At 45.1% G+C, this 23,326-nt stretch overlaps 1 protein-coding gene across 1 annotated transcript in view; it reads right to left on the bottom strand.

Moving 5' to 3' along the window:
• MPI (mannose phosphate isomerase) overlaps positions 1 to 22,632 on the bottom strand; it is a 109,053-nt gene extending 86,421 nt beyond the window's left edge. The window contains exons 1-2 of the mRNA XM_085643812.1: positions 22,450 to 22,632; positions 456 to 583 (exon numbers count right to left, since the gene is read on the bottom strand). Of these exons, the coding sequence (XP_085499938.1) occupies positions 456 to 583; positions 22,450 to 22,477 (156 nt within the window). The 5' untranslated portion in view covers positions 22,478 to 22,632. The remainder of the gene's footprint in view (positions 1 to 455; positions 584 to 22,449) is intronic.
• Between the last annotated feature and the right edge of the window lie 694 nt (positions 22,633 to 23,326).

The following is a 23,326-nucleotide window of genomic DNA, read 5'->3' as shown; positions in this document are numbered from 1 at the left end:
CCACTAGTTTATGGTAGTTAATTACAGTGATGGTGTAGATGCCTTTTTACTCGAACAGTAGTAAATTACTGCATTCTCGCTCTCCCTGGTAAAACAATGTAGTGAGCCATGACTCAAACTCCTAGTTCATTTAAACTTACTTCCAGTGTGTTATTATTGCTCAAGATCAGATTATGAAACAGGAAAAAACTCTTTCATCTTGCTGAACCCCCACACACTGAGTAGTGATTTTCTTCATCACCATGAAAATCTCCCACAGAATGCCATAGAGAGGCCGGAAAGAAAGAGGTTATACTAAGGAAAAAAAATTGCACATTTTGCAAGTTATTTCCCGCACTTTGCAAAGACAACATTTGAAAACTTTGGCTATCTTTACAAAGAGACAACTCTTATTGCTACACTTTACATCTAAACCTCCTTTCAAACCTACAAGAGAGGAACGAACAGCCACTTACCTCTGCATAGGGTAACTTTGTGTTAATCTGCACCAGAGGGTCACTGCTGGCCAAGAGCTTGGCCACCTCACTGTCAAGTCCAATCTTCCCCCAGGCATAGTTCTGCACAGCACAGGAGAGGGGGAATACTGCGAAAACACACAAGACTACATATCATCCTCCGGCACCAGCTGTTGACATGCGCAAACCCCCAGACACATAGCAGCATGTCGGATTGTTGAAACAAGTCCACCAGTAAACATAAACCCAGTGGATGTGTCCACATTACCTGTTTTACTACTTTCTATGCCAGTCCAGGGTACACAACTCTGGCTTTTGTGTATTCATTAAATAGCAAAGAGCATAATCTAACTGGAGCATGAAGCCGACGTGGGTCACTAGTCTGTACTGGTTGCAGCTTGAACAAACAAGCTGGGCTCTCTATTCACAAGATAATTTGCTTAATGGAAGAGTAAATGGCAAGTCCAAGACACCAGGTCTTGAGGTGTTTGCCATTTACAGCATCCTAAACAACCACTGGTGCCTACCACATGTCGGAGCCACTGAGGCATAAGGGGACCTGTAAGGGTCAAAATAAGAACAGTAAGCAATGTTGGCAGGGCTTACAAATGCAAGGCTTTAATTAACCGTTCTTTGCTGTAAAATACACAAACATTTGTTGAAGCAAGATACAAAATAAAAAAAAATCAGACAGAAGTAGTAGGTCATGCAGAAAAACTTGGAAACAATCATTGACAAAGACACTTAGTCTCACTTATGAGAGTTATTGGCTTTGGCAATGTTTTGTAGCCATGCTGTAGAGCAGCACGGCTAAAAGTAATAAATAAAAATCAAAAAGTGCTATCGCGAATGCGTTTTCTTTTTAAAGCACATCAGCACTGGCTGTGTCATAGCACTTTTTTATTTGTATTTTATAGCCGTGGACTCCCAAGGTAACACTGAGGGAAGGAGGGTTGGCGGGGGAAAGGAAGGCAGGTGATGCCCACAGACAATGGAAGGTGGATGGAAGGAGCTGGTGACAAACCTAGGGACAACAGAGGATGGGCTGGAGGGGCTTGGGCAAGTCCACGGACAACAGAGGGTGGGCTGGAGAGGCGAGGGCAATCCCATAGACAACAGAAGGTTGGGTGGGCTAGGGAACGCACTTAAAGAACGAAGGGAGGATGGGCAAGTATGCTAGGGAGACAGCTGAAAAACACATGCACTCTCAGAGTGGATAAAAAAAAAAAAAAAAAAAAAAAAGAAGCACCCAAAATAGAGAGCAGTGGAAGGGCAAAGAAATACTGCCATGCTCCAGGGGACAGACAAACGCACAAATAGGAAGGAAGCCTACGGAATGTAACAAATAAGAAACAAGCAAATGAGAGTGACAATTAGAGACCAACCATAGTAAGCAATGGCCGACTTCTAAGCCCCCTTCAAATTAACTAAAGTCTTGCAAGAGACAACCCATGGCGAGACCTAAAAATGGCAGACTGCATGCCTATGCCAAACAAACCAAGGATGTTATAAAGCCTACAGTATGATGCAAAGGCCACAAGGATTGGTGCAGGGTATGTAAAGTGGGAACTACGGGCATGAAGCAAGATAACCTTGTCTTGGCATCGGAGCCGCAAGGTTCTGAGTCAGACGTAAGGGGAGCTTTACATACAGGCCATTCCAGCAGTCTAAACAGAAGAAAGGAAGGATTCAAATAACACTTAAAGGTCTGACACAGGCAACTGGGACCACAAATTCACACATGCCCTCAGAGGTTTTCATCGCTCATTTAAAATTGCCTCTCATACTAGAGACCTCTTCTTTATGTGACACTCCTGATTCTTGCTTCTCTTAGGCTACCATGATGTTTGCCTCTGATACTTTTGCCTTTGATCCTGGTTTCCTGTTTTATAGTCATGACATACTTTACTCCTGTGTGCGTGCATTGACTCAGCCCGCGACATTTTACAATTATAGGCACTAGATCTAGTCTGTTACAGGGAGGGGTACAGCATGCACACCTTCATGGTGACAGGGGATTACCATTCTTTTCAAGGATTTAATGCACCAAATGCAGTGATACAGCAGCGCCAACTTTTGGGCAGAGTGAATGGTACCAAGTTCAAGGGGGCACCGTTTGAATAACAGGCGGAGGAGAGTTTAGAGCGGCCTGAAGAGATCTGTGTGTTTGCTGCGTTTTTTTTTTTAGGGGATAACAACAACAACATGCTACCTATGGTGATTAATGTACTTGATGGAGAGATCTGTGATTTGTTCAAGTGATAGTTTTGACTCATGCAAAAGTAGCATACAGGGTTAATGTTCCTGCTACAAAGGACAAGTGTAGCATGTATATCACAGATCTGTATTTTCTGTAAGTAGCTCAGTGGGTTACTGCTTTTGTAAGAAATCGTTCTGTTACTTGTGCTTCATAAGATACCATCTTTCTAATATAGCATAGTGAACTAAGAACTGGCATGCTAACTACAATGCCCAAGTTTAGGACAAGTTTGCTTATTTGTTAATCTTTTGTCATTCTATGGTTGCTAAAAAATGATTCCTTTGGGTAGTAATACATTTTTATTAGTATAGATAACCCCAACCACTGTGTTATGTTTCATATCCTAAGGTCATGGGGCAGATTTACTAAGACTATGTGCCGGATTTTATCACAAAAGTGACACAAATCGGCCACAAAGTGTTTTGGGGATTTACTTCAAGAGAAAATCTCCGATTGAGTTGGAAAATAGCGTTAAAGTAACATGAAGTAGCATTATCCTCTACTTTGTCCTTTATGTCAAGGGGGTGTACCGTTTTAGGTACATGGATGATCGCATGCAAACATCCATGTATTTTGATGTTAATCCCCATCTATTATCATAGGTAGAAAGAGATTTGCTTAAAAAAATGACCCCTCTTCGAAGCACTCATACAAAGTATAGCATAGAATTATGTACTGGAAACGTACCCTTCAAGTACCAAAAGAATGCTTGATATCACGTACACACCCTTGCACTATGGCGTGTTGGCGCCAGGCAGCCTAAGGGAAGCTAGTGCTAGGGGAAAGAGCCACAGCACCATGTCTTAGTAGAGATGGCACTGTTGTGCTAGCTCCTTTTCACACAACACAGCGACTTTGATTACTGTGCTGCGTAGCATGAAAACGTAGTAAATCTGCACCTTTGTTTCTCTAGATGAATCACTCTTAACATTTAAAGTCTACCAGTATAGGTGACATGTGACTACTAGACATTATGGCACTCCCTGTCTTGTGTAGCATTTCATATAAATTGATTTACACATTCACTCATTGTCTCTGTATAATGTGAGTGTAATGTAAAAGGCTCAGGGTATTGGTTTGAGTAGTGCTATAAAATAATTGTTAGAAAGGTGCTAAGGAGAGAGGAGGGTCACAATGGCAGGGCGAGAGTGAAGGAATCTGTGGAGGATGCCATTGGGGCTTGGTGGGTGCGGACAAATATGGGTGTGCTGAGTGCCACCAACACTAAATCTGGTCCTTTTGCATGCCGAGTTAGAGAATTATAGTGACAAGTTTCTTACCTACGAGATATGAATGAGCACTTACAGGCTGATTCATCTCAAGTTCTTTTGCTCACAATAAACCAGGAATCCTAACGCAATATCCTGTGCGTTGTACATGAGCGTGTGTGCCAGACCTGATAGGTTGCTGTGCACAAGTGATACAGGTTCCATTGTGGAAGCCCACAGCCTGGACCAGAGTACAAAATGGTGGAAAGGCTGCTTCCTCCAGACAGCATGTGTGTGTTGTTTGAATCTCACTGGTGAGGTAGGGGCACCAGACACTATAGTGAAGAAAGAGGGAAGACAGGCTGTCCCTAGATATGCCAAGGCCCTTCCAGATACATTGGGCTGTAAATGACTAACAGCAGCAGCAATTAGGTAGGTGACAGGTGGTGCATGGTGAGGCCTTCAGTATCTTTTGTTATGGAAAGGAGTCTTTTGAAGGGGCACTGATTCTTGTCCATCTTTCTGATCTCTGTGAGGAGTAATCGTAAATAGCTGGATGCAGCCTGCTCTCATCTCTGTGCACTTCTGTGGTAGGCACTCCACCTGGAGACTATCCTGCTGGATGAAGCATTCTTGAAGACTGAGTCCAGGCCCGGAAGGTGATCTGGCCAGGACACGTGAAAGAGGAACCGACCCACACCGGTTCCATGAAAGAAGACGTGGAACACATATCCTCTGTCTGCGAAAACGGTTTAATAATGGAAGCTCAACCGATAGCTGTGCGTTCATGTTTTCTCTTTTACTGAGGAGGGGGTGCCCCAAAGAGCACTCACGGACTGCGTGCAGCCAAAGGTTGGTATTGCACAGACAGCCAACTCCAGAGAGGCGGGGGAAGATCGCTTGGATCAGATCTGAAAGAGAAATGACTGGACTGTCCTAGGCGCCAAGGTATCCTACTGTGAGCGAGGGAAGGAAGCGCCAATACTGTAGAAGGAGCGGATCGTGGAAGAGACTGCTGCAATTGGCCCTGGTGTAGGGTTCTTCTGACAGACTCACTACGCAAGTGCAGTGAAAGACTCACAGAACTGCTGTATGGTGCAGTGCGACCTTTGTCATTTATTCTCGTTGGAGCTGTAAGGCACCTGGAGAGGTGTACAAGGGTGGTAGGCCCGACTTAAGCAGGTATAAGCAACTGCTGGTGGACCCGTTTGCCCCAAAAGTGGCCGATGTGACCTTGACACTGCTAAGTGTGTTGCTGGGTTGGAGCCAGTCCTGGAGATTAAGTGACCTCCGAGGTGCCCTCAGAACCCTTTGGGTAGAATTTAAGTTATTGCCTCAAGGCACTGTGTTCAGAAGATACTGCCTGGCTTCCACCACACTGAAGAATCGTAATCTGCAAGCATATGGCCATCACTTTCAAGAAGAAGTGCCAAGTACTCAACGTATTATCACAGTGAACCACGCCATAAGTCATGTACCCACCAGACTACAGAGAGGAGCAGCAATCTATTTCCCGCCACCCAGATGAGGGCACCCGACAAAAGCCTCCATTCCTGCTGCGAACCATAAAGCGATGCACTACATGGCCAGCTCCCTCGCAACCCCCGAGAAGAAGCTGCTTGCCACCTGGAGGATTCCTTCTGCCTGTCAGATTCAGCTGCCACAGGAGGGCCGAATGTGCACCCAACTCAACTGCTATTAACTTGGCGGGGGAAAAAACAGGCCTCAGCCCAAAAGAAAAGACTGAGTGCTAATCAAAACCAGTGGCAGAGGGGAGGTAGGGGCAGCATGAGCTGCACACATAGACCTCCCTCTAACTCTGAATCGGGAAGGTGAAACCCAGTGATTGGGGGTAGGGACTACTTGAGACAGGTGGAGCCCTAGATGGTACAGGCCTGTGAAAGCACATAGACTCGCTCCCATGAACCAAGTATTCATGCATTACTGAGTAAGCATAGTAGTAGTAGTTAATACTTTATTCGATTTCAAAATACATGAAGTCATAAAAGCAACAGGTTCATACACAGACAAAAGTAAACCACAGTAAAAATTTACTTAAATAGGACATACAAAATTACCTTAAAATTTAATTAAACTTTTCCTTAAAATACTTTTTAAAAAGCCCAGCATTATTGACACACAATATTCATCCTGTAAGGAAACTAAAAACAATAAAGCGGGGCGACAATGTCTCCATGAACCATGTTTTTTTTTAAATGGCTTGATCCATCTTGATCTTTCCATCGAATAAAATTTACAGAAACAAATTACGTGCTGGGTTGATTGGGTAGACAGATTATCACAAGGGCAATTACAGAGATTTCTCGCCCAATCGTTTAATTCGGGAAAGGAAACTAAACGGAAAAAGACGTCGAACCTAAGCCTGGTTAGTAAAAAACGGTCAAAACCCACCTGGCACCAGGTTAAATAGGGCTGAATGTTATCGGAGACCAATGTACGTTGATGTTGCAAAACAAGGTTCTTATTAAATTCGATGCCTAATCTGAGTGACTCAACGTGAGACCAACATAGCTCCTTCAGGTCCTTTCTTGTTATTCTGCACAAAGACTCTGGTTGTTGATAAAACTCGGGTCTACCAAGATCCCTTGTGAATTGACAGATATACTTCAACCAAGGTATCCTGAGTGCCCTATCCAAACCCAAACAATCCTTAAGGATATCTCTATTTAGCGATAGGTCCGGTGAGGTCCATACCCTGTACCATAGCAAAACTGGTTGTATGCTAATCAGATCACTTACATAACGCATACCTAACTCAGCATGACAGTTAAAAACAGGGGGGCTGACAGGAGTTGCCAGAATGAATCTCAAAAATGCATTCTCTACCTTTTGTATAGAGGAAAAGTTGTTATGAATCCCCCAAATACCTGCCCCGTATATGGCTGTACTAATGCACTTAGCTTGATAGATTTTTAACAAAATCGCAGGTGGTCTCTTCCCCAACTTTTTCGAGAAAGTCATAAGTGCAGCAGTGGCTTTCTTAAATGACAGTGTCCTATTTCTGATGGCTGGCCCCCAGGACCCCTTTTCCTCGAGGACTATACCCAAGTAAGAGAATATTTTAGTTGGGGCAAGTTCCTCCTTCCTAGCAAACAGACGGCACACTCTTTTCTTGCTACTACCACAGGACATTACAAATGATTTGGAAACATTGAGTTTTAGCCCCCTGTTGTCCATAAAGTTTAAGTAAGTGTCCAGAGCAGTTTGGAGACCTCTTTGAGTCCGGGACATAATCACTGCGTCATCAGCGTATAGAAGGGACGCGATTTGGTGCTGATTGACCTGAGGGGAGTCACGTACTGCAGCAACTAAAACTTTCTCTAAATCGTTAATGTACAGGTTAAACAAGAGTGGGGCGAGTACACACCCTTGTCTCACTCCCCCCTTAACATGGAAAGGCTTGGTGCATTCACCATTTATACCGTACCTAACTTTCGCCCTGGCGCCGGCATACAACTGTCTTAGGAAGGAAATAAGTACTTCGTCTACCTTCATGTCACTCAAAATAAGTAAGCATAGAATTCTATGTCTTCTATGTAATAAAGTACTTGACTTTTCTACAAAGAGAAACACTGGCTTGGAAACTAATCTTATTGTGCTTGTCGGAGTAGTGTTGATTCTTGAGCTTGAACAACCCCTACTCTGACCACCCGGAGACGTCTGTTTGCGTCGCTACAACTGAGAGTCAGTACATAAAGGGTTGTACGTGGCTTGGTTTGCTGAGCCACAGTAGGCAGGCCCCGAGTCAGAACTGACAAATGGCCTGAACCTCCACGGTTGCGGCCCAGTAGCCCCTCCCTGCCCGCGGCCTACTGAAAGGCGTCGGATAGTGGGTTTATAGTGTTTCCAGAAAATATACTGTAACGTTGCATGATATGTTGACATTCATTATTCTGATCCTATGTTCTAATCTGACCTTTACGTTCTGTAACATTCCAATTATCGTAGTTTTCCTCCTTGACTCTTACCTGAGGAGCTGCTGTCCAGGGTTAAACCAATTAACTTACCTTTTCCACTGAATAACTTGCACAAGCTTTCACTGCAGATTTGATGATAAGCTGCTAATCATGAAAGTCAAGGAAAACATTAGGCAGGCCCAAACTGTGCACAATGAGCACTAAAGTAGCAGACATTGGGGCTCAAAAAATCATTTAATGTTTACTAGACCTGCAGGTCTAGTAACCTACAAAATCAACTCGACCTAACTGAAATGCACTTGACCTCTATCTGTGAAAGCACAGCAAATGTGACAATTCAACAAGATTCAAAGGCATTTTTATTGCTCATTTACTTTGTGAGCAATAAAGATGCCTTTAAATCTTACTATTTTGTCACCTTTCCTCTGCTTCCAGGGGCAGAGGTCAAAAGACAGTTTATTTTCCTATTGCAAGAAAGGGTAAGTAGGACCTAAAAATAGCTCACCCTGATAAAATCTGCCTCGCAAATGCGAGCAGGCGAGTGGATTTTTCGAGCCCTGGACATGAGGTAGGTGAAGGGTAGTTAGATGCAGGTAAATGGGTGTGGATCAGGATGCCACACAAACCTTGTAAAGGTCTTACCAGAATTTCTGATCCTTTGCAAGTTGCAGAAGTCTTGAACAATTCTGATAGACTGAGCTAAATCCCTAGCTGTTAGCCTGTGCATGTGTTAGCAACTCCTGAGGCGGAAAGCCGGGAGCTTTTAATGTGTTTCGTGATAATCTTTGTTATTTTAACTTATTATTTGTAAAATTGAACAGAGTTTGTAATAGAAACTCGTGCTGACACTCGATCCATTTCTTAAATAATAGCACCTAAATAGCGACTTAAACCTTGATTTGCTGCTTTGCCTCAGCTTACCCGATCTAGACGATTAGGCTCTGGACAGGGGACGCCGAAAACACCACTGGAATCTGCCGATCGATTTCCGCCGCCTTCTTGAGAGGAAATCGGAGCGGGCAGCGGGTTAGTTGTTGTGGCGCTGCTGAGATAAAATGGACTCCTCTGTATTTTCGCGCAGCCAAAGGCAAGCCCGTCTGCGCCCGTCCGCGCCTGTCTCGGGCCGAGGGCCAGAACCTCTGCTAAACAAGCATTTACAATGCAATGGTCTCGGCATTGTTAAAGTTAGAGCTATTGGCATTGCTCATGACATTTTTGTTTATGTTTTTAAAACATTTAAAGAAACGGCATTGTTATTTACAATGTGAATAGCTTAATCTCTCTCAAATGGGAGACCTATTGCATTTGCACCCACACAGAGCCACACACACAAAGCCACCCACACACACAGAGCCACCTACACAGCTATTCACATAGAGCAACCCACACACAAATAGAGCCACCCACACAGAGCCACCTACCAAAAAAGCTACACACATACACACACACACACTGATGACGTCTGCTGACTGCTGGTCTCTGTATATATAATTAATGGTCTCATTGTCTTTTCTTGCAAAGCTTTGCTTCCTTCAAATTGCGTCGCTTGGCAAACGAGCGTGGTTTGTGACTTTTGTTGTGTGTTTAGCTTCGCCTCCTCTATTCAGCGCTCATCTTGCACCAGTACGGTTTGTGAAAATACATTCGTTTGATATGAAGTAGCCCAGATAACAGGTCAGGTCATTACAGTTAGGTGAAGTATATTATTCAAGTCACTAGACCTGCAGGTCTAGTAATATATTTATATGATTTTTCAAGGCCTTATCAAGTAATCTTAGACATCAGTTTTGTGGAAAGGGTGGGGATGGGCTTGTTCCAATTCCAGAGAATACATTTGGCAACAGATTAATCACGGACACAGAAAAATATATTCAGCCCCTATGACGGCCTGGCATTCAAAAGCGTCTATGCAGCACACGCAATGGCAGACCTCTCTTTAAAAAAAGTATGTATCATGTGGCTACCCGCAACTACATGAAATCCGTTGAAGAGCCCAGAGAAGAGTTTGCTTCCAAAATCAAATCTTCTGCTACTTACAGTTAAGACACACACTAACAATTTAGTTAGCACATGAGGGAAAGCTGCTCAAATTTACCTCTCTGGAGTCAAAATTCACAATATCCAGACTACCAATCCATAAATGCATTAGTCAGACAGTCTCTTGGCTTGTGCCCCCCCCACCCCCACCCCGAACTTCACGAATGAGTTAGGGGCTGGAGGTGGTAGCTGGTATAGCACAGAAGTTATTGTAAAATGGAGCAAGGTATGTCCCAGAACTAAACAAAACAACTGCTGGCAGTGACTATAAAGAAAATTTTCAAGAAAAAAAAAAGTGATCATTTAATGTCTCCACTACCTTTCACAGGATGGAGGAAATTGTAATCGAGAGAAAGCATAACAAATTATTTTTAAGCCATGGCCAACTAAAATTATGTGACTGTGGCATTTTCTGCAAAATTATGGATTTGCCTTACAATTTATCATTTGCTGCATAATTACAAAAAAAGTGTTTGTAGCGGAAACGGTTAAAGGTTTCTAAAAATGCTGCCACGTGCTTAGTTGCTTATTGTAAGGCAATTTGCATAGGATAGTTGACCGTTTCCAGTGGGTGATTTCTCTGTTTAAGTCGTTAACGGATACTAACGAAGTGAAACTTTAGCCCAGTGTCCAAGTTGTAAAAAGGACAACATACAACAGACTGCCTCCACTTGTGCCATAGTACATCGCATAATATCCCTTTTCTTGCCACATAATATAGTCCTCTCTGGCGCTAAATTCTAGTGACTTTTATTAGCTTACAAAAATGTGAATCTCGTGCTAAAATTGCCCATATTGATATGTATGGTGAATTTCCAAAAGAAACATGACTCAACATCTCTTTTTAGAACAGTCACAATATTTGTTTAGATGATATTCTTAGACAATTTACGGTTAAACATATCTTGTCATTACACGAATCTTATGACACTTGCATAGAATATTTTTTGCGCCTAGAATCGCCACTTACCACACTACTCGTTTTTAGGCTGCCAACAACCGTCATGCAAACCTCTGCGATCGCTAAACTGCGAGTTTCCTCAATTCCATTTGCTTCACGAAGCCACCCTGACGTTTCCCTTCTCGGTGAAATTAAATACACCCATGCACCACTATGGGGTAAGAGGCAACTGCCACACCAGTGCCACACAACCTCCCATATAATCTTAGAGGCTGAAACCTTCCACTGTGGACCATTATACTTGTGCAGTTAGAACCCATACTGGCTCCAAACCCAAAAGCACGCTCCAGTTACCTAATGGGCCCAAGTAAAAGTGGTATGAGAGGTCCCTCAAGTATGGGTTTGAATTCACACGCCCCTTTACCAACATCAGCCCTCATTCCCCTTCGTCCACAGGCCTTTACCCGGCCTCATTTATCTTCACTGGACCCATGGCAGCCTGAACACTACCGATGGTAGCCTTTCTAACCAGCACACTGCCCCTCACAGCCCTTGACCGCCAGCCAGAAACCTGAAGCCAGACACCCACCAATAATCCCTCCATATCACCACTTCCTCTGGCCCAAAAGCTCCACTTCACTTTCTCCTTCACGGGCCCTTTACACCTTACGCACCCCCGAGAGTAGGGATCTTCTACCCGCATCCTCTCCCTCCGGCTCCCCCGCTCTCTTTCCTCCAATGACCTCGCGCTCCCGCCTCCTGCGCCAATCACACGCACGGGCCGGTGTCACCTTGGCCAATTAGAGCCCACCCCGCCGCAAACACCCCTGGGAAAGGCTGACCGTCACTAACCACTATTGCTGCTTTCTTCTTCTTTCCGAAGGCCCGTATCCCCATGCCGCCCCGTCTCCGCCGCTTCTCGGGAGACTCAGATAGGTAGCGGACAGTGAAGAGAAAGAAACAAAATGGCGGTAGCTATAGCCCCGCCCCCTTGCTGCCTATCATGAGTCCCTCCCAGGCCATCAGCCCGCCCGCACATGACATACTGCGCAAGTGCAACAGTCATGTTGAATACAGTCATGGACATGGAAGAAAGACCACTTATGAAAAGTACGAACAAAGGAAGTAGAAATGAAAATAAGACGCGGGCAGTCGAATTGATCGCTGTAGGAAGCCACATAAAACAAGATTTTGTCGCTAAAATTTGTGTTCGGGGATGTTGGACGAGGCTGGCATGCTGTACTAAGAGCTGATGCCATTTATTCGACTTGAAAGTGCTTTTTGGCAGTGACATTTTATTAGGGATCTCAATCACACCGAGCTGCCCAGTTCCCGTCAGAAGCACTACGTAGTAAAAAAAAAATGCAAGGACAACTAAGAAGAGGTTTTCAAAATGTATTCTTATCCCTAAGGATTGGCTGGCTCACCTGTAAAACAAGCACACCACTGCCTTTCTCCGAGGCGAAGCAGAAATGCCTCGGAGAAAGGCAGCGGCGTTTCCGGATTCGGGGGCGTGTTTTGCTTTTCTCTCCTCTTGCCATTGGCTGGAGGAGATAATTAGAAAAGTTGAAAAAAACACACCCCCGAATCCGAAAAGGACGGGGCCTGTTCGGAGTGACGGACCTCTTCTCCAATGGCTGGCCAGCATTCAAGAGGCCAGCCAATGGAGAACAGGGGAGAAGAGGGGCGGGTTCAAGCCCCTCTTCTCCAAGTCATTATGTCTCGCGAGCGAGACTGCGCAAGCGTAGCCTTCGCTAGCCGAGACCTAAAAACTAGGAGAAATACCATCTGTCACATTCCCACAAAAACAATTAAGTAGGACAGGAACCTATATATATGACGCTGAAACTTTAAAAGCTATCGGAGAGCCCACAATGGTCAAGTGTGCTAGAGCCCATGATATCTTGGAGCCGTTTCTCTGCAATTCCTGCGGTTTCTCATTAAATTCCAAGGGTACTGAGAACACTTGCTATAAGAAAAAATACAGAGATCCCACAACATATAACATGATAAGTATAAATTGCCGGTCACTCCCCAAACATAGTGCTAATATGTTTGACCTCCTATTAAATGAAAAACCAGACGCAGCGTTTCTTACAGAAACATGGCTCCAGGAAAGTTCGGGACCAAACATAGCAATGGCCCTACCCTCGAATTATGCTATAGTAAGAATAGATCGTACCAATAAGATAGGGGGGGAATTGCAGTAATTTTAAAAAAAACCTATAGCTGCACTCACGAGGAACTTCCCATTACAACATGTGAAGCTGCCCTCTTTAAACTTACCCTGTCTTCCCACTTTACCTTTTCTGGGATACTTATATATAGACCACCCGACTTGATGACAAATTGGATTTCTGTTTTAATGGAAGAAACTTCTTTCCAGATAACAAATAAGGCCAACTTTACCGTATTAGGAGATTTAAATCTCCACCTAGAAGATCTCGCCTGTAGAAATAGCATAAGACTTATTGCGGATATGGCCTCTCAAAATCTTAAACTGGTAAATGAAGGGCCTACTCACAGAGCAGGACATTTCCTAGATCCCGTTTTTACCAATTTAGATACAATCACCTGCTCTCCAGAATTACCTACAATCTGGTCTGACCACTACCTGATAAAATTCTCCTTGATATCACCCTACAATACAAACAGAGGAATTGACATAACTCGCATAGAGAATCCACAAAGAAACTGGAAGAGGTTAGACGTAGCAAAAATGAATAGATGTCTAGAGGCACACATACCACCGATGAAACAACAAATAGACCCACTAGCAAATGATGTCCAATGCTGGCTTACCAAAGCTGTGGACCTATGTCTACCTACCTCCAAACAAAATAAAATTATACATCATCCCCCAGCACCATGGTATACCGATTCTTTGAAGATGTCCAAATCTAGCTGTAAAACTCTTGAAAGACGTTGGAGAAAAAACTATAACCCCATAGACAAAGTAGCTTATAAAGCCGCTTTAAGTGAATACCATAAGGAATGTAAGCTAGCACGTGCCACCTTCGTGAATCAAACCATAACTAAGGCCTCAAACTGCACAAAAATACTTTTTAACACAGTAAAAACATTGGCTGGCTCAGAGGCAATGGCCAAACCACCTACTCTGTCACAATCCAAATGTGAAGAACTAGCGAACTTCTTCATAGATAAAGTGGAAGGTATCTATCAAGACATCATCTCACATGACACGGAGGCCCCAAAGCCAAAGGTCACTGCATCTGATGGTATGCAGTTTTCCAATCGAGGAAAGATCGAGCATGAACTAAAAGACTGGCCCCTATTAACTACGAATACTGTTCAAGAATTATTAAATTCAATCAAATCGGGGTCACCAAGAGACCCTATTCCAGCCAACATTCTCAAGCAGTTAAATCTATCTGTGATACCTACTATAACGCAAGTACTCAACATGTCAATTAAAGAGGCCAAAGTTCCCTCCCTTTGGAAGCATGCCATGATCCATCCTTTGCTGAAAAAACCAAATGCTGATGCAACGGATACGAAAAACTACCGTCCTATTTCCTTACTCCCAATCTTATCTAAAAATTTTGGAAAAACACATCCACCTTCAGTTGACACAATATGTGAATACTTACCAACTTCTTCACCAGTCACAGTCTGGGTTTAGGGCAGGTTTTTCAACGGAAACCACACTTTTGGGTGTGAGAGAGACAATCCGCCAGAAATTGGATCAAGAAGAAACAGTAGCGCTCATCCTATTGGACTCTGAGTAACATAGGAATTAGTGGGGATGCTCTGAAATGGATCCAGGACTTTCTCTCAAACAGGACATTTCAAGTTTTCTCTCAAAATACTTGTTCTAAAATCCATTCATTCAGTCATGGCGTACCACAGGGATCCATCCTGAGTCCACTTCTCTTCAACATTTATGTTAAGCCTCTGGCTGAGTTAGTTGAAGAGTCGGGACTCACGATCTATTCCTATGCAGATGATTCACAAATTATTTTTTCATTGGCGGCCCAAAACGTAAATGACATCTCTACGCTTAAAACCGGACTGAACAACATCGTAACCTGGATGAAGGAAAATTTCCTGAAAATAAACGGTGAAAAAACAGAGGTTGTCATTCTAGGAAAACAGAAACATCCATGGAGCCATCAACATTGGCCGGAGAAAATGGGCAACCTCCCAAACCCAGTTTCGCAAGTATGTAATCTAGGTGTACTCCTGGATGATACCTTGAGCATGCATACACAATCAGTTAGAGTGGCAGCCACCTGTTTTTCCATCTTACGATGGCTGAGGAAAATCTGCTGGATGCTCCCTGAGTCAACCAGGAAAACGGTGGTGAATGCCTTAATAACATCCCGTTTAGATTACGGAAATGTCCTTTATTTAGGATCAAAGAAGGCTAACCTCCATCGTCTACAAATGTCCCAAAATGCGGCAGTCAGATTACTATGCAAGGTACCAAAAAGGGAATCAGTCTCTGCATTATGACGTAAACTTCACTGGCTCAATATTGAAAATCAAGTGAAATTTAAAGCCCTCACCTATATGTATAAAATAAAAGCCAACACAGCCCCGAAGTACCTTTGCTCACTGGTTAATATATATATATCCCATCCTGGAGCCTCAGATCAGCCACTCAGGGACGTTTTAGGATCCCCAAATTTAAACGCACTCGTATAGGAGGTAAATCCTTTGCCTACTTAGGCCCGTCTCTCTGGAATTCTCTCCCCATTTCACTGAGAAATGAGCCTAATTATTCCAGTTTTCGAAAGTTGCTAAAAACCTGGCTATTCGATAAATAAGATCTTTTCTCTCTCCATCTGCAACAGCAAAGATGCGCCGGGGAACCCTTTTTGGGTAGCCGATGCGCAGTACAAGTGCAAAAATAATAATAATAATAAAGTGAAGGTAAGTTTTGGCATTTCAGTAGGATGGCGAAATGTAAAGAACCCAGAAATGATTGTGGAGGCTGCATATATGGTTCCCACTCTGCCGATAGCGATTATTTAATGAAGAAATGCTTTGCTAAAGGAAGTGATCATAGGGTTAAAATTCCTACCGTAGGTCAGATGTTTAGCGTACAAGCTACAAAACTACAACAATATTCCTAACAATTCCTACTGTACCTTCTAGTCTGTGAGGATGGTGCTAGTGAGAATGAACAGTTGACCCGACAGATCCACGCCGTCGCCTCCAGCTGTTTCAACACCCTCAGAATCCTTCAAAAGACTTTCAAATGGATTCCCCCCCCCCCCCCGAATCAAGGAAAACTGTCACCCACGCACTCATAACCAGCATACTGGAATACGGAAACGCCCTCTATGCCGGTATCAACAAGTCGCTGCTGCACAAACTCCAGACCATACAAAACACTGCAGCCAGACTCGTCCTCGGCATCCCCCTGACACAAACACATCACCCAACACCTGCGCAACCTCCACTGGCTCCCCGTTCAGAAGAGAGTTACTTTCAAGATACTCACCCACGCCTACAAATGCCTCCACAACACCGGACCCCAATACTTCAATGAGACAATCTCCTTCCACGTACCCAAGAGAAGGGAAGGACGGTGTGTAATTGTCGCGTCGCGTCGGTCACAGTAATCACAGCGACACCAAGTAAGTTGTCGATTCTTTATTGTATGTGATGTGCAGCCAGCATGCTGCACGTCCTGCCTCGTCCCCTGCTTCCTGTGTGTGTGTGTGTGTTTCCCCCCTGACCGGAACTGGTGTCCGGTGACCTGTCCGGCACTCTGACCTCCTCCGAGGTCCTAGTGCCCTCGTGCCCCATCTCTCAGGACACTACATCTCCCCCTTTTGTCACAAAAAGTTACAACAGTAGCATTCGTTGGTAATCAGAAATGGGACGCTTTCTTTCGCATAGTCTGTTGCAAATGTGAAATGTCGATAGATGTTATTCGCGAGATGCTGCCTCGGGTGGCAGCTCACATTTCTTCTATTAGTCTCTTTGGTCTCACAATGTCTCTCCTCGGCCTCGTCACAAGTCCTTGGCCCTCCTTTGGCCTGGCGGCTTCTTCTGTACCTGCTTCTTGGCTCTCCCTTTTTGTTGTCTCTTCGATGCCTGTCACTTGCTCTTCGTCCTTTTCTTCTTTCAGGCCTTTGAAATGGGAGCTGTTCCTTGTTATTCGTCGGCTGTCGGACTCTGCTGTTACCATTGTTCCTTTTACCTTTGTTATCGTCAGCGGGTCTTGGGCGAATGTACTGTCCGACTTCCGTTGTTGCCTCTGTCGTACCACAACAGTATCTCCTTCATGGAGGTGTGATTTGATGGCATGTCGCCTTCCGTCAGCATATTCCTTCATTTTTTTTCTTGGCCGCCTCATCTTTTGCTGCCACGCTGTCGTGCCCTGGTGCTGTCAGTCCTTCTACCTGCGGCAGCCTCGTTCTGCTTGTCCTCCCTAGTACTAGCTCCGCCGGGCATTTCCCTGTAGACCCATGAGGCGTGTTTCTGTAGTCTCTCAGTATTTGGCATAGTGCTTGGCCCAGGGAAATCTGTGACAACTTCGCCCTCTGAACTGCCTTCTTGATATTTCCCATGAACCTTTCGACCATGCCATTTGCTTGCGGCCATAGTGGTGTTATCTTTCTGTGCTGTATTCCAAGGTAGGCCATGAACCTTCGAAATTCCTCTCCTGAGAACGGAGGACCATTATCCGTTTTCAGTGTCTCTGGCGAGCCCCATGCTGCAAATATGTCGTCCAGAACCAGAAATGTTGCGGCTGCTGACGTTGAGGAGACCGATCTCACAATGGGGAATCTGGAGTATTCGTCTATGATGACCAGTAGGTACGTTCCCGCGTCTAGAGGTCCATAGAAATCGGCCGCCATTGTTGTCCATACAGCCCTTGGCAGTTCCGACATCTGTAGTGGTTCTTGTCTTGCAGGTGGACCTGTCGTTTGACAGAGGTGACAGGCCGCAATAGTATCTTCTACTAGACGATCTAATCCAGGGAACCACACTTTTTCTCTCAGCAACTTCTTTGTCGCTACTATGCCTCTGTGTGACTCGTGTGCAATGTTGACCACTTGTCGTCGTAGTGAGCTTGGAATGACTATCCTGGTGCCCCGCATTACAATTCCACTGTTGGTCTCCGACAGTTCCCCGCTTATTTTCTGTAGAGCCAGCATCTCCTCCTTCTTTACTCCTGCCTTCCAAGCGCAGTTGTTATTTACGTGCCTCCACCTTTGCTGTCTCATCGTTTCTCTGGCCGCTCGAAGAGTGTCATCTTTTGCCGTTTCTCTCTCTATTTCAGTTAGAGTTACCGGTGCCGGCGTGCTTTGCTTTAACACGAAGTTCAAGTATTCCTCTGCCATTGAGGCCTTGTTTTCAGCGTGCGGCAGGGGATGTCGCGACATGTAGTCTGCCGGATTATGTTCTTTCCCTGGTTTGTGGACAATTTTGAAATCGTAATCCATTAATCGGATGCCCCAGCGCTAGATGCGGGGCGGCATCTTTGCTGCTGGGTTGCCGTAAATTGTTACTAGTGCTTGGTGGTCTGTGATGATGGTGAACGGCTTCCCGTACACAAACATGTGGTAATGCTCGCATGCCCATACCACCGCCAAGCTTTCTTTTTCTGGCTGAGAGTACGCCTTCTCAATGTCTGTCAGGCTTTTGCTGGCGTATGAGACAATCTTCCTTGGTGACTCCTTTCCCGGCAGGTGTTGTGCTAATATTGCACCTAAACCCACTGGGCTGGCATCGACCGTCAGCTCGGTGCAGAGCAGCGGGTCGAAGTATGCGAGGTGCTCCACAGTCATCACGGCCTTCCTGATCTCTTTGAACGATTCATTGCATTGTTGAGACCAGACAAATTTCTGGCCTTGTTTCGTTAGTTCTCTCAGCGGCGTGCTCACCGTGGCAAAGTCTTGTATGTATCTGGCACAGTAGCTTGCCAGGCCTAGGAATGATCTTATTTCTGCCACATCTGACGGTGGCTTTGTATTCTTCAGCGTCTCCACTTTGCTGGGATCAGGCCTCATCCCTTTTTCCGAGAATATGTGTCCGAAGAAGATCAGCTCTCTCCTCCCTAGCTCGCACTTTTCTCCATTCAGTGTTAATCCAGCCTGCTTTAGTTGTTTGCACACTTGTCTTAGGGCACTATCATGTTCTCCATCCGATTTCCCAAACACTAGGATGTCGTCGCTGTAGTTGAAACTGTTATGTACTGGTCGTATCACGTGTCTTATTGTCTCCTGAAATATTTCGGCCGCTGACGAGATACCAAAACTGAGCCGTTTGTACCTGAATAGTCCTAGGTGGGTGGAGAATGTCGTTATGTACCTTGATTGTTGGTCCAGCTCTAGTTGGGGATACCCTTTGCACAGATCTAGCTTTGAGAATCGGCACGCCCCTGTCAACCGGCTGATCATGTCGTTCAGATGAAGTCCTGGATGACGTTCCCTCGATATTGCAGTGTTCGGTATTCTCATGTCCACACAGATCCGTATTTTGGACGTATTTTTCTTCGGGACTGCCACAATCGGTGATACCCACGGTGTCGGCCCATCTGCAGGCTCAATTATGTCTTGCTGCAGTAAGTTGTTTATTTCTTCTTCCACTTGCGGTTGTAGGTGAATTGGCACTCTCCTGTGATGCTGTGCCACTGGTCTCACTGCTTCGTTTATGTGTAGGGTAACCTGTTTGTCTTTTAGCTTCCCCAGTCCTTGCAGTATTTCTGGGTATTCTTGCAGTATGTTCTCTTTTTCTGTCATGTGATATGTCATAGCCAACAGCCCCATGACTTGTGCCGTGACGTTGCTCAGCAGGCAGGGTGCAGAGATGTCCCCTTTCAGGACGTGTATTTCTTCTTGATATGTCATGTCCTGATATGTTAATGTTTCAGTGAACTTGCCCATGTTTTCTACCGGTGTCTTTGAACCCCACGTGAACACATCTACTTTTGATGGCGATAACTTTGGCTTTGTTCTCATCTTCATGTATTCTGACATGCACATTATGTTGCATGTGGCACCACTGTCTAGCACAAATTTTGTTCTGTGGCGCCCGACGTCAATGTCTACTGTGGCCGTCTTTTTTATTTGCTCTTTCTCCACCAGCTGGATGTGTTCCTGCTGTCTTCCTTCCTTTGGTGTGTCGGACATGAGGTATAGCCGTGCTTCTCTCCCAGCCGTCGTCTGTCCGTCCGACTCATCCGACGATCCTCTCTCTTCTGTCTCCATGTGTCTGGCATGCCTGGTGCCTGTTGTCCTTGGTCTAGCTGTTCGTCCCCTCTCATTCCTAAATTGCCGGCTCATGCAGGTGCTTGCGAAGTGGTTGTTCCCGTTGCATTTTCTGCATTTCTGGCCCATTGCTGGGCAGGTGCCAACGTGTGGGAAGTCAAGGCCGCATCTGTAACATGTGACCGCTTGTTTCCTGGGATGTTGTTGCTCCCTGTTGTCGTTCCTTTTGAAATATTCCGTCATCCGATGCGCCATCGCTGTTCCTTTTTCTTTGCCAATTTGTATCTGTTTGGCATGGTCCGTGGCCCGTGCTTCTGTGCGAGCCATCGTCAGTATTTTTTCAAGTGTCGTTGGTTCCTTTAGGATGCGTGCTCTGAACTCTACTGACAAGCACCCTACGATGAGGCGCGTTCGTATTGCTTCTTCATTGTCAAACTTATCAAATTCGCAGTACGTCACCAACTTCCGCAACCTTGTCGCGAAGTCGTCCATGCTCTCTTCTGGTTGCTGGCATGCTGTGTGGAACGTGTATCTTTCGAAATCAATGTTGCGTTGGGGGTCGAATTTCTCCGTGAGGCACGCTTTCGCGCCTTTATAATCTGCCGTTTTTTCACTCGGTAGTGTCATCATTAGGTCTTCTATTTCGTCTCCCGCAAGGTTGACCAGCAAATCTAGTTGTTTGCTCTCTACGACGTCCGTTGCGCGCATGTATCGTTCAAATTGTCGTAGCCATCTCTCCCATCTGATGCCTGCTTGCGGTTCCGATATGTTGAATGGCAGTGGCCTGCGGAACACAGCTTGTGTGCTCCTTGTCTCTTCGTCACCCATATCCTTCCTTTCTGGTATTTTGCTAATTTATTTATTAGTTCCTTTTTACTTCCTTCTTGTCCCTCTGGTGCTATTTTCCTTCTTTGGCACCTTTTTCTTGTCGTTTCTCTTTTATTTAGACCTTTTTTTGTCAATTTTCCTTTTTGCCTGACCTTAAAATGGCCTCCCGGCCTTCCTGTGCTGCTATTGGCCCAAATTGCCTGACTTCAAAATGGCCACCGCGCTGTTCGGGACTTTGCCTGACCTTTCAAAATGGCCGCCGTCTATCTTGGACGCTGATTGGCTCAATTCGCCTGACTTCAAAATGGCTGCCACCTCTCGCGAGAGTTCGTTGAAACTCACGCGCGAGAGGGATTTTAATCTTTCCTTCAGTTGCTTGATCAGTTTCAGTCTCGCGCTGCTCTTACTTCTCTCAGCAGCGCCGGGGTGGGCTCCCGCAACGGTGTTCTTTTCTTGCTGGGCACTTCGGACCAGGGTGGGCTCCTGGCTCCGATCTTCTTTCCGCGACCGGGTGGGCTCCGACAGTCGCCGCGACGCGTGGATTTCGATCCCGCCTCGTCGCCAGTTGTCGCGTCGGTCACAGTAATCACAGCGACACCAAGTAAGTTGTCGATTCTTTATTGTATGTGATGTGCAGCCAGCATGCTGCACGTCCTGCCTCGTCCCCTGCTTCCTGTGTGTGTGTGTGTGTGTGTGTGTTTCCCCCCTGACCGGAACTGGTGTCCGGTGACCTGTCCGGCACTCTGACCTCCTCCGAGGTCCTAGTGCCCTCGTGCCCCATCTCTCAGGACACTACAGTAATGTTGCCCGGTAATGCACTGTAATGTTGGTTGGTAATGCGTTCACATTCATGCTTTGATTCTATGTTCTACCTCGACCTGTATGTACTGTGTGTATCATTCCAGTTGTGGCCGTTTTCCTCCTGGACTCTTACCTTAGAGGCAGTAGGTGCTGTCCAAGGTTGTAACAATCCGCGTATCTTCTCCACGGAATAATTTATATGAGCCTTAATACAATATTGAAATACAATACTACATAATCTCGTCACGGCAAATCTTTCAGGGTTTTTTGGTTAATAAGGAACAGAAATGTTTTCACTGAAAAACAAGCTTCTGAACGTTTGAGTCACAGTAAAATAGAAGTCAAAGTTTCCAAAAAGTAAAAGTATTCTCTAGACATGTTAGCAAAGGTCTGTCGAGGGTAGCCCAAACATAATAGGTTTAGTATAGTGATACTACAGAATACTTTGGCCATGTAGATAATTCATGATGAGGGGCAGCGGGAACTGCACAATAATCAATAGAGACAAAAGAGGAGGTGGAATTTTGGGAAGTGAATGCGGATCTTCGTTTCCTCGTGTGCATCGGTAGATTATGTGCTTCACTGTGTTCTTTTATGTCTACAAACGCACAAACTGTTTCGATTTTAGCTTTTCCTACTAAAAAAGTATTTTGCGGTTCTCTATTCAAATCAAGACAGCAACTACCATGTATTCCTTCATTTCAAGCCAGGATCACAAATTTGTCCTTTGGAAGTATTAAGTTATCCGGTAACCTTACCAAGGACATGAGCCAATGTTCCAGGACGCACCGTGCACCCCAACCGCTCGCAATCAAGCAGGGTACTCTTACCTCCCGGTTCTCGATAGAGCTCAGACATCCGGCCGTCTTTACTGCGCTTACGTCTTAATACAATGCGCGAAAACGAACGGCAGGTAGAAAGCTTGGTCTCGAAGCCGTTTGACAGGTATGGGCGGTATTAGGAGGCTGTACTTTCCAGTAAGCTGTGCGGTTACTAAAAATGACCCGCCCCCTATCAGCGCCCCACCCATCGGATCAAAGACCCGCCCTCTGCCTCGGAGAATGCCGAACACCGCGCACGTAACCGGAAAAGAGGTCTAGGGGTCTGCGGAAGTTATGGCCCAGCCTCACGTGAGCCGATAGCATAGGCTCTCTGCGTTGAGATTTTGTTTACTATGATTAGGGCCCCTGGAGTTATGCGACAGCGGAGGACCAAATTATGCGGCAGGGTTGATTAAAGTATGCGGCAAAAAAGGCGAATTATACGGCATTGTGGAGCACTTTTTAAATAGTATTAATGCATTATGTTGTCAATTATAAACTTGTTAACACTGTTTGGACATTATAGTTGCACCTCTATACGAGCTTAACCATAGCTGCCAAGGTTTCAGATTGCTATGTGTGATATTTTTATAATTTCGATTGACATTTCAAGGGCTATTAGTGACACTTTCTCTTGAGCAAAATCATCCAATGAAGACGAGGTAATCATTTAAGATAGCAGAAATTACACCCATTTGAGTATAGCTGCTAATGTTTCAGATTGCTTATGTGTGACATTTTCATACATTCAGTGGATTTATGATAGTCATTCAATGACTAAATGTGTGGCACTTTCATGCGACCAAAATCATGCAAAGAAGTCAATGGAAATAGACAAATATCAGAAATCACACTCATTTGAGCAACACGAAATTTGAACTCTGCA

The sequence above is a fragment of the Triturus cristatus genome, chromosome 3_1 (genome assembly GCF_964204655.1).
Source record: "Triturus cristatus chromosome 3_1, aTriCri1.1, whole genome shotgun sequence".
NCBI lineage: Eukaryota > Metazoa > Chordata > Amphibia > Caudata > Salamandridae > Triturus > Triturus cristatus.
Note: the sequence above shows the minus strand (reverse complement) of the source record. Positions and strands in the feature narration are given on the sequence as shown.